We start from the raw sequence: 14,303 nt of genomic DNA, 5'->3' as shown, positions 1-14,303 counted from the left end.
GTCTAGTTTTGGGAAAAGAAAAGAGGACAAAATAAAAAAGCCAGAGAATACTTGAATATTCATATCTCTAGTAATTTTCTTTCCCCAGATGAGTTTTATAGACATGAACATTTTGAAATCATGGATGTCAGGCAGTAATTTCTGTGGCAGAAACTCACAGTGGGAATATAACAGTTTCCTTGTAAGACAGGTTGAAGTGGTGATAGATTTTGTAACTCGGTAATTTCCTTTTTCTTCATATGTCGAGAAAGAGATGAATCCAACCTAGCATATGTGCAAGCATTAAATCGGCCTCAGTATTCATGATTAGAATATCCACTTTAGGTCTTAGTGATAACTAAGGTTTCATGGAAGCAGGCAGCGTGATCATGAATTTTGAAATTTCAGACACACAGTAACTTGTAAACTTGTATAAGGAAATTTGTTACTCTCTGCCAGAGAATAGTGTCTGCATTTGAAAAAAGATATCAAAAATAAGAATTCCTTCTGTTTCCTTGCTTACCGTTGTGTGCAATATTTGCATCAGCAGTCAGTTGAACCAATGGTGTTTTTATGATGRTGTAACATTAAAAAAAACTGATGAGTGTTCTGTACATCTTGGGACATATGCCAACCTAGCATGCTGGGAAGCCTTTTTCTGCTGTGTAAAACACTCAGCAAGCAGTGTACCTGTTGTTGCTGGTTTTGAAGTTTATCTTCCTGTTTCACACTATTTCCCCTGGGCATAAGTGCTGTAAGGAGGGATGCTAGTGACTGGGGAAACTGGAAGGGAATTTGGAGCCCATGACTGGAACCCAGCTTCAGATGAGGCAGCCCTGTGTCTGCGGTGCCAGCAACTGGAGCAAGTAAGAGCATCTTCATCAGTGGCTCTGGGCTCTGTGGATCTTAGAAAGACTGGCAGCTACTGGGGGAACTGGGGGGAGTGAACTTGAGCCAGGAACTGGAATCAGACTGGATGAAGGGACACAGAGTCTCTATATCACCAACTGGAGCAAGCAAGAGTTTCAGCATCAACTGCTGGTGAAGGACCAGGGGTCATCAGTCCTAGGTGCAAGCTGTAGGGGTCTGGGTGGAGTGAAGTGAGGGTCTCAGTGGGGACTGATCCAGATACCCAGAGGGTATCTGGAATGGGAACTACAGTTCATAGGGCCCATATGCCTAAACACCAAGTGGGTGTGACACTGGAGTTTACATTTCCCCTAACCTGGCGTGTGAAGGCCATGCATGTATAATTTGCAAAGCAAACTTCCATATGGCAAGTAAGAGGCCCAGATATTAGGCAGAAAGCCTGGGCTGATAGCTGAGGGAACTGCAAATTTCTGTCTGCTTGTGAGTCTGGAGAGTTTCTCTAACAAACTTCAATCCRTCCTGAAAATAAATTCTTTTTTCCTGTTGTGGGAATAGTCAAACACTGGAACAGGTGGTCCAGAAAGGCTGTGGAGTCTGAGTCTCGGGACATATTCAAAACTTAAATGGATATGGTCCTGAGCACCTCATTGATGTTGACTCTACTTTGGGTACTCTACAGGGGTAGCACTGGACAGTCTCTAAAGGTCACTTCCAACTCAAGACAGAAACAGAATTTTCAAGGTTGGAAAAAAAACTCTCAGATCACTAAGTTCATCTGTTAACCTAGCACCACTGCATTACCGCTAAACCATGTCCCCAGGTGCCACATTGAATATAGAGGTGGTGATTCTGCCACTTCCCTGGGCAGCGTGTTCCACCCTGACCACTCTTTCAGTGAAGATTTTCCAATCTGTTGTAACTTCAGACCATTTCCTTTCACCCTGTCCCTTGTTATCTGTTAGAGGAGGATGACACCCACCAGGCTGTAATCTCCTTTCAGGCAGGTGTAGAAAGTGATAAGGTCCCTGATGTGCTACCCTTAGGCTTATCTCTAGCGAGCCTGGTTTTATCCTTTTCCCCATTGAAATCTAATTTAAAGCTGTTTCAGTGAGCCCTGCTAAATCCTTTTTCTGCTTTGGGACAGGTGCACCCCATCTGTTGTCAGCAGGCTTGGAGTTTTGTAAACCGATCTGTGATGAAAAACCACAAAATCCTGCTGGTAACACCAGGCTTAAAGCCAGTTGTTCCTCTGTGTGATTTCCCTACTCCCACCTTTCCCTGCAACTCCCAGGACAGAGAATGCTACTTGTGCTCCAGATCCCTCAAAGAGTTGTCCCAAAGCTGTGAGGTTCCTCTTGATATACCTCAGACTTCTTCTTGGGACTTCATGGCTGCCCACCTGATAAACCAGTAATGGATAATAATCAGAGAGCCATACCAGACTGGAGAGTTTCTTGCTCATATCTCTAACCTGGACCCCAAGGAGGCAGCAGACATCCCTGTGGGGTGGATCTGGTCAGCATATTGATCCCTCTGTTTCTCTCAGAAGGAAGTTGTGGATGACTTTTTTTTTCTCCTATCTATCAGGGTGTGGCAGGTAGACTGACTCACCCTGGGCAATTCCCCAACCTGTGAACCTTTGTTGCCGTGTTGTTGCCGTGTGCCTGACCCTCGCTTCCAGAGCCTCGTGCCCATGGTATAAGGGCACCTGGGAAGGTGAGGGAGGCTGGGAGGATCWTGCCTTCAGTAGAGATCTGGTTCCATTCCCCTCATCTCTTAGGTCCCCTTCTGCTGSCTGGTGACAAGAGAGTTGGGGATCCTTTCCTTCTTGTGATGTGGCTGGCTGGTGAATATAATTTCATGTGAGTTTGTGAAGTGCAAATTATGTATGGGATTATTAAACATTTAAATTTTATGAACTTCTCTGCTGAAAAYGTATCCAGGTTTGGCTCTCTAATTTGCTAGTGAATGTGTTGGTTGATTTTTGGTAAAACAGGTATTACAGAGTTCTTAAGTGAACTTCATGAAGTGATTTGCAAGTCAGCAAGCACTTCTAGCATCCTATCTGGGACAGGACCAATGGGGAATACAGTGATACTGACTTTTCTATAGAAATCAACTTAATTGCACTTTCACAAAATTGCACTTTCCTTTGGCACCATCTAATTTATGAAAAAGGCACAAAGCAAACCAATATGTCTTTATTATGCTTTGTAACCTCAATTAGTAGACACTGAAAAATACTTTTCCTAATTTTATAGAAATCATTCTATTTCCAGTAATTGTGCTTGCCCTCCATTATAATCCAATGTAATGACCTCAGTGACTGAACATGTAGTTAGCTCACATATTCCCACTCAGTTTGCTAGAGGATASTGATTGATTTGTCACTTTTTAAAGATTGCTACAGCTTGCAGATTTGCAGGTACCTCCTACTGGAGTAAAATTTTAAGTCTTATCTCAAACCACGATGCAGGGGAAAGTGCCATGCAGCTGTGTGTTGATGGTTTGAATATTTTATTTTGGAGGATATAGTTGATGGATATGATTCATTTATCCTCTTTCAATATCCTGTCTCTGCCAGTTCTTGTCTAAACCTTGAGTATTCAACTTTCTGTAGCCCAGGTTTTGTAATATGTGTAAATGCTTGACATGGAACGGACGGCAGTTGAATATGCTTTAATTTTCATATTTTATTTCTGTGCTATCTCTTCTACTTTCAGTCTTTTTCTTTCATGTATTTTGTATGGAGGCTGCTAAAGTATCTGCTGTGTTTTTCAAATCCTGTTTGAAAGATTTCTGTTGTAATTTTCCCTGCATCTGATGCCCTTCTCTTTTCAGCTGTAACAGATRTGGATGATTGCTGCGTATTAGTGAGGTTTTTGTTTTAAAGAATTGCCAAAAATATCAGAGAGTTCACTTCTGAAATAAATTTCAGAAGTCATAATCCAGGATTGGGATGGATAGTTAAGTTCAAATATACATGACAGTAACTTGTGGTTTTCAGTAATTTTTTACTGAAATAGGAATGTAGTTAATCTTAGCAGACTTWAAAAACTTTTACTGAAAGAAAACATGACAAACTAACATGTATGTGCTTATAGGTAGATAATTGTTTGTCTCACTGTATGTCCCTCATTTTCAAAGCTGCACACTAAGTATCCCTTTTGTCAACAACTGATAAAGGCAATGTATAAAATCCTGAATGGTATTGAGTTCTTTAAAGAAAAATCCTAAGATTTTTGCCTTAAAGTCAGCATTTAAGTTTCCTAGCAAAAACTGCTAGCCCAAAAGGAAAATCTTACATTTTTAACCAAGTGTGGTATTAAATAAATACCTGAAATATTTATAGTTGATAGTTTAGAATGGTTATATACAGAATACATGATAAATAAATAGTAATAATAATAAAATAGCTAAATAAAGTACACACCCATTCTCATTTTGAAATAGATATGATCTAAATGTCTTTTGCTGTTGGTATCTTTACTAATCTGGTAGTGGTCATGCACTAAGATTCCAAGAGGCTGACAGCTTCTATTTGGATTCCTTCTTGCTGTCAGGTGTCAAGTTTTTTAAATTGGTTCATCTGTAATTGAGACAAGRCACTGGCTATTCCATTAATATTTATGATCTTTCAAACAGTAAAATTTCTAAGGTAAAGCCTGCAGATTGAGTTTATTATGCCAAAATCTCTTACATTTGTGAACTTCAGTTAGCAGTTAATTTCTGAAATGAAAATAAATTTGTTGTAAATTTGCCATTATGGAGATCCTGTGCCATATCTTTCTGTAGCTAACTGGTTAGCCTGCTTCACTTGCCCCAGATGTAAAAGAAATGGGTAAAGCAAGCAAAATATATACAAGTACATGCATACACAATAATGTATGYTATGTTCATTTCTCTCTCCAAAAGGATGCTCAATTAAAATGAGCTATGATACCTTTCTTTCCTAATATAGTTATATATTTCTTCATTTGCTTGTATAACCYTTGCCAGAGGTGATGAATGTGAGAGTGCAAAGCATGCCAATAACTGACACCTCAATTCATGGAGTCATAGAATGGTTTGGGTCAGAAGGGAACTTTAAAGATCATCTAGTCCAGCACCCTGCCWCAGGCAGGGACATTTTTCAGTGGATCAGGTTGCGCAGAGACCTGCTCCAATGATGGGACATCCACAGTTTTCTGGACAACATGTTCTGGTATCTTATCACCCTTATTCTAAAATAGTTCTTTCTTGAGTCCAGTCTGAATCTACTCTTCTTTCATTTAAAACTGTTGTCATTCATCCTGTCCTTACTAGCCCTCATAAAAAGTCTCTCTCCATCATTCTTAATAATCCCTTTAAGTATTAAGTATCCCTTTAAGGTCTCCCTGAAGCCYTCTCCAGGATGAGCAGCCCCAATTCTCTCATCCCTCTAGATGAGATAATTGTTCCCACCSTGTCAGCCTTTCTTGATGAGAGAGCTGCTCCAAACCTCTGTGTGTTTCCACGGCCCTCCTTGGAATCTGCTCTAACAAGTCCATTCAATAAGTAACGATAAGGTCTATTGGCAGAGGACACCTTTCTTGGCTWATTCTACTTCCTTGATCAGCATGATGTGTATCTTGATGCTTTTAGTCTATCTGCCATTCCATTAATTAACATGTATWCTTAATGTCGCTTCCTTTCTGTTGTGGTTTMACYYCAGCCAGCAGCCAAGCCCCACAYAGCCGCTCACTCACTCCCCTCACAGCAGGATCAGAGAATCAGAAGGGTAAAAGCCACAAACCCCTGGGTTGAGATAAAGACAGTTTAATAGAGAAAGCCAAAGCTGTGCACACCAGCAAAGCCAAACAGGGAATTAACTCAGTGCTTCCCACGGGTAGGCAGGGGTTCASCATCCCCAGGAGAGCAGGGCTCCATCACACGTAATAGTGACTTGAGAAGACAAACACCATYACTCCAAATGTCCCCCCATTCCTCCTTCTTCCCCCACTCTATACACTGAGCATGATGTCATATGGTCTGGAATGTCCCTTTGGTCAGTTGGGGTCACCTGTCTAGGCTGTGTCTCCTCCCGATACCCCATGTACCCCCAGCTTCTTCAGCAGCGTAGTCGTAGGAAAAGCAAAAAAGTTCTGTGCAAGTCCTGCTCAGCAATAAAAAAAAAAATCTCTATATTATCAACCCTGTGTTCAGCACAAATCAAAAACATAGCCCTGTAGTAGCTTCTGTGAAGAAAATTAACTCTACCCCTGCTGAAACCAGAAGATTTTCTTAAAAGAAAGACAGGATTCTGCTTGATAGGAGAGGACATAGTTAATTTGCATGAGGTACACCAGCCTGGTCTGCATGGCTCATTCACCCTATCTCTATTAATAATTTCTTCTTTTTCTCACACATTACAGTTTAAATAAAAGGATTAATTTTTAAAGAATTTTTAATACTTCTCTTAATGATAGAAGATACATAAGTATTTTGGATATTACRCTTGGTCTTGGTATGTGGTGTGGCTGTTCCTTTGTGGTCACTATCTCATGCTATCTCATTTCCATGAAGAACTGTGTAAAGGGAGGGGTGGAGAAAGCTGGGATTCAAGGGACAGCACACTATCTAAATGCTTTGATGGCAAATATAAAACCTGGAATTTGAATTGGAAAAAAAGAAGCAAAATGGTCAATACTACACTACTTARCATTCTGAAGAAATTTTTAATTTAAAGTTTTTTGGTTTTGTTTGGGTTTGTTTGGTTTTTTTTATGAAAAGGACTAGCTATGTTTTATTGCTGTATATTTGCTTATTCTGCCTTGCTGATGGCTTGATATAAGATATGGGAGTATGTTCCAGGGTTATGATTAGGCTTTGGTCCAACCACTGTTGAAGGAGTAGACTGACAACGGAAACCCCAATTCTATTTTTAATATCTTCTGAGAACTGTCATAGGGTGCTGTGTGAATTTCCATCAAAGAACTCTGCTGTCATCATAAGGATCCATTTGCARTGGACAGGCTGTGGTTACTGGGAGAAATTTGCATGCTTGCTGGGAGAAGAAAGGTCTTGGTATGTTACTACAAAGAAATATAGGGTTTTAATTTATAAAAAGATGTTTAAAAACCCAGTAGCAACTAAGGGAAGTAAAGCTACATCTCCTGAGAATCCATCATCTCCCCATGACCACCACTGATTTAAGATCTGCTCTGGATATTGGTTTCCTTCATTTGTTTGTGAGTTTTGTGGTGATTTACAAYATGAGGTGTCTAAGCACACTTTTGTTTTAGATGTTAACACRTACTGCTTGCCAGAAGATTTATTTATAGACATTTAAAGCAAAGGCCTAAGATGATATATTTATGTGACCTCTTCCTGATTCAATTGCATAACTCTGATGTCTGTATTTTGGGACCAAAACATTCATGCAGTATACACTTTGGTGTGGAGGTCCTAAAATCAATTTTTCATATTGCAGCAGACCAGATAAGGTTTTCTAATTGCAGAAATGAAAAATATAACTTGAATCTTTTATGAGCCTTTTTGGTTCATATCCTTACTCTGATATTAAACCTTGCTTTAGTTCTTGGATACATAATTTACTACAGTATTTCTAGTATTAATTTATGGAGCAAGTGTATTAGTGTTTATAGAAAAATTGTATCTTCAGTGCGGATAGTGTGGGGGAAAAAGTGCTCTCAAGAGATACAGAGAAGATTCATGTCTCTTTGGCAGAATAGCAGAATGTAACTGCTGTGAGACAAAATTGATAGCTCTGTAAACAGGAAACATCTGCTTTGTTGGCATGTATGTAAGCGAAAAAACAACACAAATGGTTTAATGACTGGAAATGTAGTTTGGGACTTTTTAAAAAGAGGTAGTAATTAAATATATGCTGATAAATTATCTTTCTTAACGGTTTACACTTTTATTTTTTTTTCCATTATTATAATACTTTATTTATGTATTTTTGATAAGCAGGCACAGGTTTTTTCTTCTGCTGCCTGTCAATATGARTGAAACTCTTAAACATGGAAACACTCAGCAGAATATGGCAATGTGAGTACCTGTTATATAGCCTTTGAAGTCAAATAGCAGTATAAAGTTGCCTATAAGAACATTTGAATTAGGACAAATAGGTATGTCCAAACAYAAAGTTAAAAATAATTATTTAAATTCCATTTAAATTGAAGTGGGTGACTTGTCATAGTTTTGATCTGAAGAATAAAAGAGAAGGAAAGAATACAAAAAGAATCCATCCTGAAAGACACAATACACTTTCTTTCCCTATTCACACTCTTAGTTTATGTCCAAAGAGGAGGTTCACATGTTTTCCTCCCTTTTGAGATTCCCAGCCCAAGGGTAATTGTTCCTGCTCCTTCCTGTAGTGTACCTTTCCCCATGCTTAGTAGGGGAAAGCTGCTTCCAATAGCTTGTCACTATTCAGTAAATCCCGAGATTTCCACAGGCATCTGTAGTAATTTTTGGAGACTGCTGATCAGTGTCATCAGTAAAGACCTACTGGGATGCATTTATAGTAACTATAGATAAGTGTATAGGCTTAGTAGGGTGTGGTTAATTTTTGTTTGTTTCTGTGTGTTTTGGGTTTGGGTCTTTTTTGAGGCTTAAACACATTTTTTGAGCTTTTACTTGGTTTTCTTCTTTTTCTCATGACTAGTCAGAAAAAGAAAAAGGTAGTTTTTATCTGATAAAGAGTAGGCAAAATGAAAAATCTATGTCATATGCTAGCTTTGTAACTGTAATAAAAATTATTTTTCAAGTGAGTAATCTATYTTGTCTTCCGGCAACAATAAATTCAAAATTTCAGTTAGTCAAATCTGTACTGCATAGTATACATGAGTGTCAGTCATAGAGTAACAGCGAACAATTATTTTGTTTATTAAGAATGGAATTGCCTCAGCACAATAAATAAAGATTAATACAGTGGAGCTTTTGGAAATTTGCCCCGAGGAATACTTTGTTGAGGGTTATTTTATATATTTGTACCTCCGTTATTTTATATATTTATACCTCGGTTATTTTGCAGAGGAAAGGTGATTTGACCGTGAAGCAAGACTTCTGATGTAGTTACATACTTTGCTCTGACTCTGACTTCTGTGTGGACRTGTGATCCACAATTACCAAAGCGTAGTTCTTAATTTCAGGAAAATTACTCTATTTTTGCAGTACAGGAACCTAAACAAACTGAATTGTTGCAGCTAGATGGCAAATGAATACATCAAGTTATTTTTCTGTATCATAGCCCTAAACCTAAAACAACCCAAGATTTGATCAAAGAAGCCTTTAATTTTTATGARCTTAATTAGGAAGTCTAAATAGTTAAGACTGTGTTGCCTTGGTAAATAATAAATTCAGCAGCCAGAATTTTTCCACATCCTTCATCTGAAGTGGAAAAGCAGTAGCAGAAAGAAAAAGCTGTACCAGAACTGTTTCCTGTATCAATTTTATGAAATTAATTTTTCACAATGTAAAAGGGATTAAAAAGACAAATTTGCCAAGTGTTGCATTAGCAAAAACTGAAGCAATAAATCCCAGTAATACTGTATGAGGTTATAGGTTTGAAAAGCTTTGTTCTTTTCAATGTGGAAGTAGTGCAATCATTTCAAGTAGTGTTCTATGAAGCTTCTGGTTTAGAATTGGTGTAATAATTGAGTATATTGGAATTGAGTAAATCAGAACATAGGTAAACTATGGACTATTTTTAAATGGGTCATTTAAATGGATTTATGCAACGGAAACACACAGTTAACTCAATTGATTTTTATACAGGTATTTAGGAAGTCTTGGTATGCTTCATCAGCTTGCTAACTTGAGTCACCTTTCTTCAATTACTTTCTCTAATGCAGTAAACAAGGAAGGGGTGTGACAAGTGTTTCATATACATCATTAGCCTTTTACCAGGTGTGAAATTTGACTACAGCAAAGTGATTTATCACTCTACCAAAAATAGATCAAGTGAAAAAGCATAGTGTTTTCATTGTTGTCTGGTGATTTAGACTTATATAGTAATAAATTGGTGTGATTCCTGTTATCATCATGACTGGTGGCACATTTAGGTTCGTCATTCCTGGGCAAGTACCTACCTGAATCTTTATTGCACCTGTGAGTACATTATAGGCAAAATATGTATGCTTTTTGAGAAAAYTGTTTCTTCTTGTAGTATAATAAAAGTTATATAAAATTGTCAATGATTAATTGTCAATGTCAATTTTATTTTATCAGTTAATTTTCAGCACTGAATATAATAGGCATTAGGTAGGTGTTCATTCAGTAGGTAATAAACTAAATCTGGAGTATCATTTTATAGCAACATCTGCATGTGTATATTCACTGTATTCATGGTTCTGTGCTTGATAATACAAGACATGTTGGAGTGTGTCTGTTTTTGAATACAACCCTTATACAAATTTTTGAGTGCTGGATAAATCATTGCTACTCTYTATTATGGAATGGAATATGGAATATATATGCAACATAAATGGAAAAGGATTTTCATTAACTGTTGGAATTTYTTTATTCTTAAATGCTGTGTTGAAAATCTAGTGAAGTGTGCAGGAGCAAGGTCACGTCAACAATACATCAATTCACCTTAATCACTGAATCCCTTTGCASCAAGTCAAGTAACTGAGTAATAAAAATATATCTTGCTTATGTTTTGACTTCCTACTTTATCACAGGAAGCTCAGTTTAAGTTCATCATCACTTTATATTGTAAAACCTGAGGAAGAAGACAGCCTGAACATCAAGACAAAATAGTGTTTGGTAGGAAACTATTAGACTGTGGTTCTTTAAAATCTCATTTTAAAAATTATACAGTATACTGCTTAATTCTRTATTGCTAAAGGCTAGGAATCAAAGTTTCCAGTTAAAAAAATGTAAAATATTTAATGTAGTCACAAAAGACATACTTTTGGGTAGAGTGAAGTTCTATTTTGGTAACTTGTTCATTCTGAAAATTAGAATATATAGAATTTGTAACTGTTTTAGAAATACCTTTGTTTCTTGCTGTATATTGACATTACTATATAGTCAGATTTGGAATGCAGCTTCAGCTCCAGCCAAAGCAAATAGAAATTTGCTTTTTCAGTACACACAGTTATGTGTTTACCTACTTTCAAAAAAAGAAAACAAATCTCCAAAACAGTCTTTTTTGTTTTTCAGAAGTTATGCATTTGTGTGAATACACAAATGGGCAATGGACAGTATTATGACACATTAACTATATGACATTAAATAAATTCTACAGGATTTCCACCATCTAAAATATATTTTATCAGTGTCAATATATTTCGATGCATAAATATTCTTAGATTTGGGAYGTGTCCATGTCTTTTTGTTAAATCAATACTAACCAGATAAGAGATTTCTGGAAAGAAGGGGAGAGCKTTCACTTCCCCTTCATTCAGAAAAAAAGGAAGTCAGAAATTGCTATGTATCTGTATTTGTGAATAGACAGAATTGTGGTAATACAAAATGCATCTCATGGTTAACTTGTTATAATTCTTCATGATGCCACTGGTGGAAAGCAGTTGTTGGTAACTGATGCTTAGAATTGAGGAACAATAACRAAAGCAGTTTCTTGTGCAAATGCCCCCTGTAGTGGACAATTTTTATGGAGGTTCTTTCCTGCCTGTGATTCCATGCGCTCTAAGCCTGTTGAATTAGAAACCAACCAACCAGCCACAAAAGCCTGAAGAAACCAAACAGATGTAATATTGTACAAGAGAAGTGATGATCAAGGTTTAAGGCCCTGGCACTATGTGTGCTTAAAAACTAAGGGAATAAGGAATTGAATTTATCACAAAAATAGTCTTAGAATACCAGAATTTTTGTGAGAGAAGACTCAAGAAAATAGGGTACTGCTGAGGCATGGTCTACATGTGCATGATAGCATAGCAACTCCACAAAACTCATTTCTGTTAACATCTTCAGGCCAGAAAAGCAATTACAGACCTCAGCCAGAATGATGTTTCTTCAGTGAGARCACTTTAATACTGAGTCATCTTAATAAGGAGTAATTATCTAATTTGCAGGTTGTATAGGTTCTGCTAATTCTTTATGCTCAGTCCGTAGTACCTGAATGAATAATTTTTAAAACTTTGCTCTAAAGCATTCTGAAATATCACATAATATCATATTCTTCTCACTTTTTAAAAACTATTGAAGTTTTTCATCCTATATAGCAAATACACAGCTTGTTAAGAGTTGTAGCACAAAGGAAGGGGCACACTGGCCATTTAGGGGAATAACAAAACATCAATGTTGAGTGCTGCATACATTTCTTAAGACATTCAGTGCTTATATTTTGGGATTACTACATTTAATGRCAGATAAAGTTTTTGTGATGCCAATGTGAATTCAAAGTGCTTATTTTTCTGAATTCTAGAATGTGAAAATATTAATTTTGTTTTGTTAGAAACTCTTGCCCCTTTGTGCAAGTGAATTTAAAAAGAAAAYAGTTAATTTATTTGATGAATACTCATTTTAAGTGAGTTTTATGCATCTTCATAGAATCATCAAACTTTTTTGGTTGGACAAGGTGTTTAAGATCATCCAGTTCCACCCCTGTGTCATGGGCAGGAGCACCTTCCACTACACCTAAAACAAAGCCCTGTAACTTGTACACATGCAAAATCATACAAGTGAAAACCATGCTTTTGATTTCTCTATTTAAAAAGTTGTGTCACTTAGTTCCTTTGGTGAAAATGACTTCGGCTCTCCCAGATTTTATTTCAAGTGCCCAGAGCTGTGGCACTGTCATAGTATTGCAGTTGCACAAGGGGACTGTAAATAGCAGTGCTGCTTTTAGGACATAATTGTTCAAGTGATCTCAGAGTTCAGTACAGGCGGCTGTTGTGTATCTGCTTTGATAATAGTAATTGACACCAGTAGAACCTTGTAGCTGGAGGGGACAGTGTCATACGTATCGCTCCTGTTCTGTCAGCTCCCGCCCCCTTAAAAACTTCCAAGGCACTGTCTATTGGTGAACAGTTGYATGTCTGCATAAATATAAGTGCTTATACATGTTACTCTTCAAGTGGTGTTTTTCTTAGTTACTGGACAAGTTTTGGAAAATAAAATTATTTTTTAATTCTGAATATAGCTTTGACACAGTTAAACACTAAAAATAATCTGTTTTGGCTCACTTTTATCAGCTTTAGTGTCACATATTAAGCAGTGAAAAAGGGCTCGGCACTTTATGTGTTTGGTATTGTATTATGTAAMATTTTGTAGAAGTGCTTTTAGAATAATTAGTACAACTAAATACTAGGGCTGTTTCATGTCACTTTTCCAGATGCTCTTATTTTTGGATATGTCTTTCGAGGACCAAGTTCTTAGGGCTAATTTGAACTGTGCTTGAAAAAAACCTCTTGGATCTTTGGTTGTACACATRGGTTTCTGTATTACATGAAAACTTAAAAGTTAAGATTGTGCCTTCTGAGGAATAGTGTTGACAATTTAGTGTTAACAAATAGCACCTTTGTTTGCAAAATCACAGTAAKTTTTTTACACTAAGCATTAAAAACATTTTGCTGAGTAAAATTGAGTCACAGTGTGCTTACAGTTTGTTTTGTATTGCTAAATACATGAAAGGACAACAGTTGTAGAAGCCTTGGACACAGCRTGCAGTCTTTGGCACTTTGATAAAGTCTTGAATATATATCTGTTTAAAAATCTTTACATGTTTACAGATCTGTTACAGATATACATCAAAAGAATCTCTGCATATGTACATTATATGAGTTATAGAAGTATAATGTGTTAATTTTCAACAGATGTTGCAGGATTTCTTAACATAATAGTATCTTTATAACTTCCAAATAATTATTGTTTTTTCTTGTACTTTGTGTTGTGACAGGATGATGAAGTAGTACTTCAGTGTGTTGCCAGTATTCACAAAGAACAAAGGAAGTTTTGCTTGGCAGCTGAGGGACTTGGGAATCGACTGTGCTTTTTGGAGCCAACATCAGAAGCTAAAGTAAGAAGCTGATATTCTCWACTGGTGTAACTGATCAGTGAATGCTAACCTACTTATTCACAAGCACATTTAATTATGGTTTCTTGAATGTGGTGCAAGAGGGACCTTATGCATGCTTTTCTTCCTTTGTCTGCATCATGAGATTTCTTGGAGATTCCAAATATACTTTGAGGTACACCTGTGAACACTTGAAAAACTGCTATGTTTTAACTAACTAAGAATATTCCTGTAACTGGACTACTTCCTATTTTCAAGATTAAGTCTCCAGACTGTTATTAATATTTGAGTTCACTAAACCCCCATATTTCTATTACTGCTGTAGGTTCAAATATATTGATACACTGGATTGATAATTTTAGTAGCATTGTCACATGTTAGTTACTGATTTAAAATAAGCAACTATGGTGCTCCTGACTTCATTATCAATCAGGAAATTAAATGTACAGGGACAAGAATGGTAAGTAAAAGAAAATTTTGGAAG

The 14,303-nt window shown here is 36.9% G+C and overlaps 1 protein-coding gene across 1 annotated transcript in view; it reads left to right on the top strand.

The window, feature by feature from the left end:
- The first annotated feature begins 743 nt into the window (after nucleotides 1–743).
- Nucleotides 744–14,303, top strand: part of RYR3 (ryanodine receptor 3) — a 155,507-nt gene continuing 141,947 nt past the window's right edge. Inside the window, exons 1-2 of the mRNA XM_057375080.1 lie at nucleotides 744–845; nucleotides 13,703–13,822. Of these exons, the coding sequence (XP_057231063.1) occupies nucleotides 744–845; nucleotides 13,703–13,822 (222 nt within the window). The remainder of the gene's footprint in view (nucleotides 846–13,702; nucleotides 13,823–14,303) is intronic.

This window comes from Malurus melanocephalus, unplaced genomic scaffold, assembly GCF_030028575.1.
Source record: "Malurus melanocephalus ecotype Western Australia unplaced genomic scaffold, MMel_1.1 scaffold_238, whole genome shotgun sequence".
In the NCBI taxonomy this organism is placed as follows: Eukaryota; Metazoa; Chordata; class Aves; order Passeriformes; family Maluridae; genus Malurus; species Malurus melanocephalus.
Note: the sequence above shows the minus strand (reverse complement) of the source record. Positions and strands in the feature narration are given on the sequence as shown.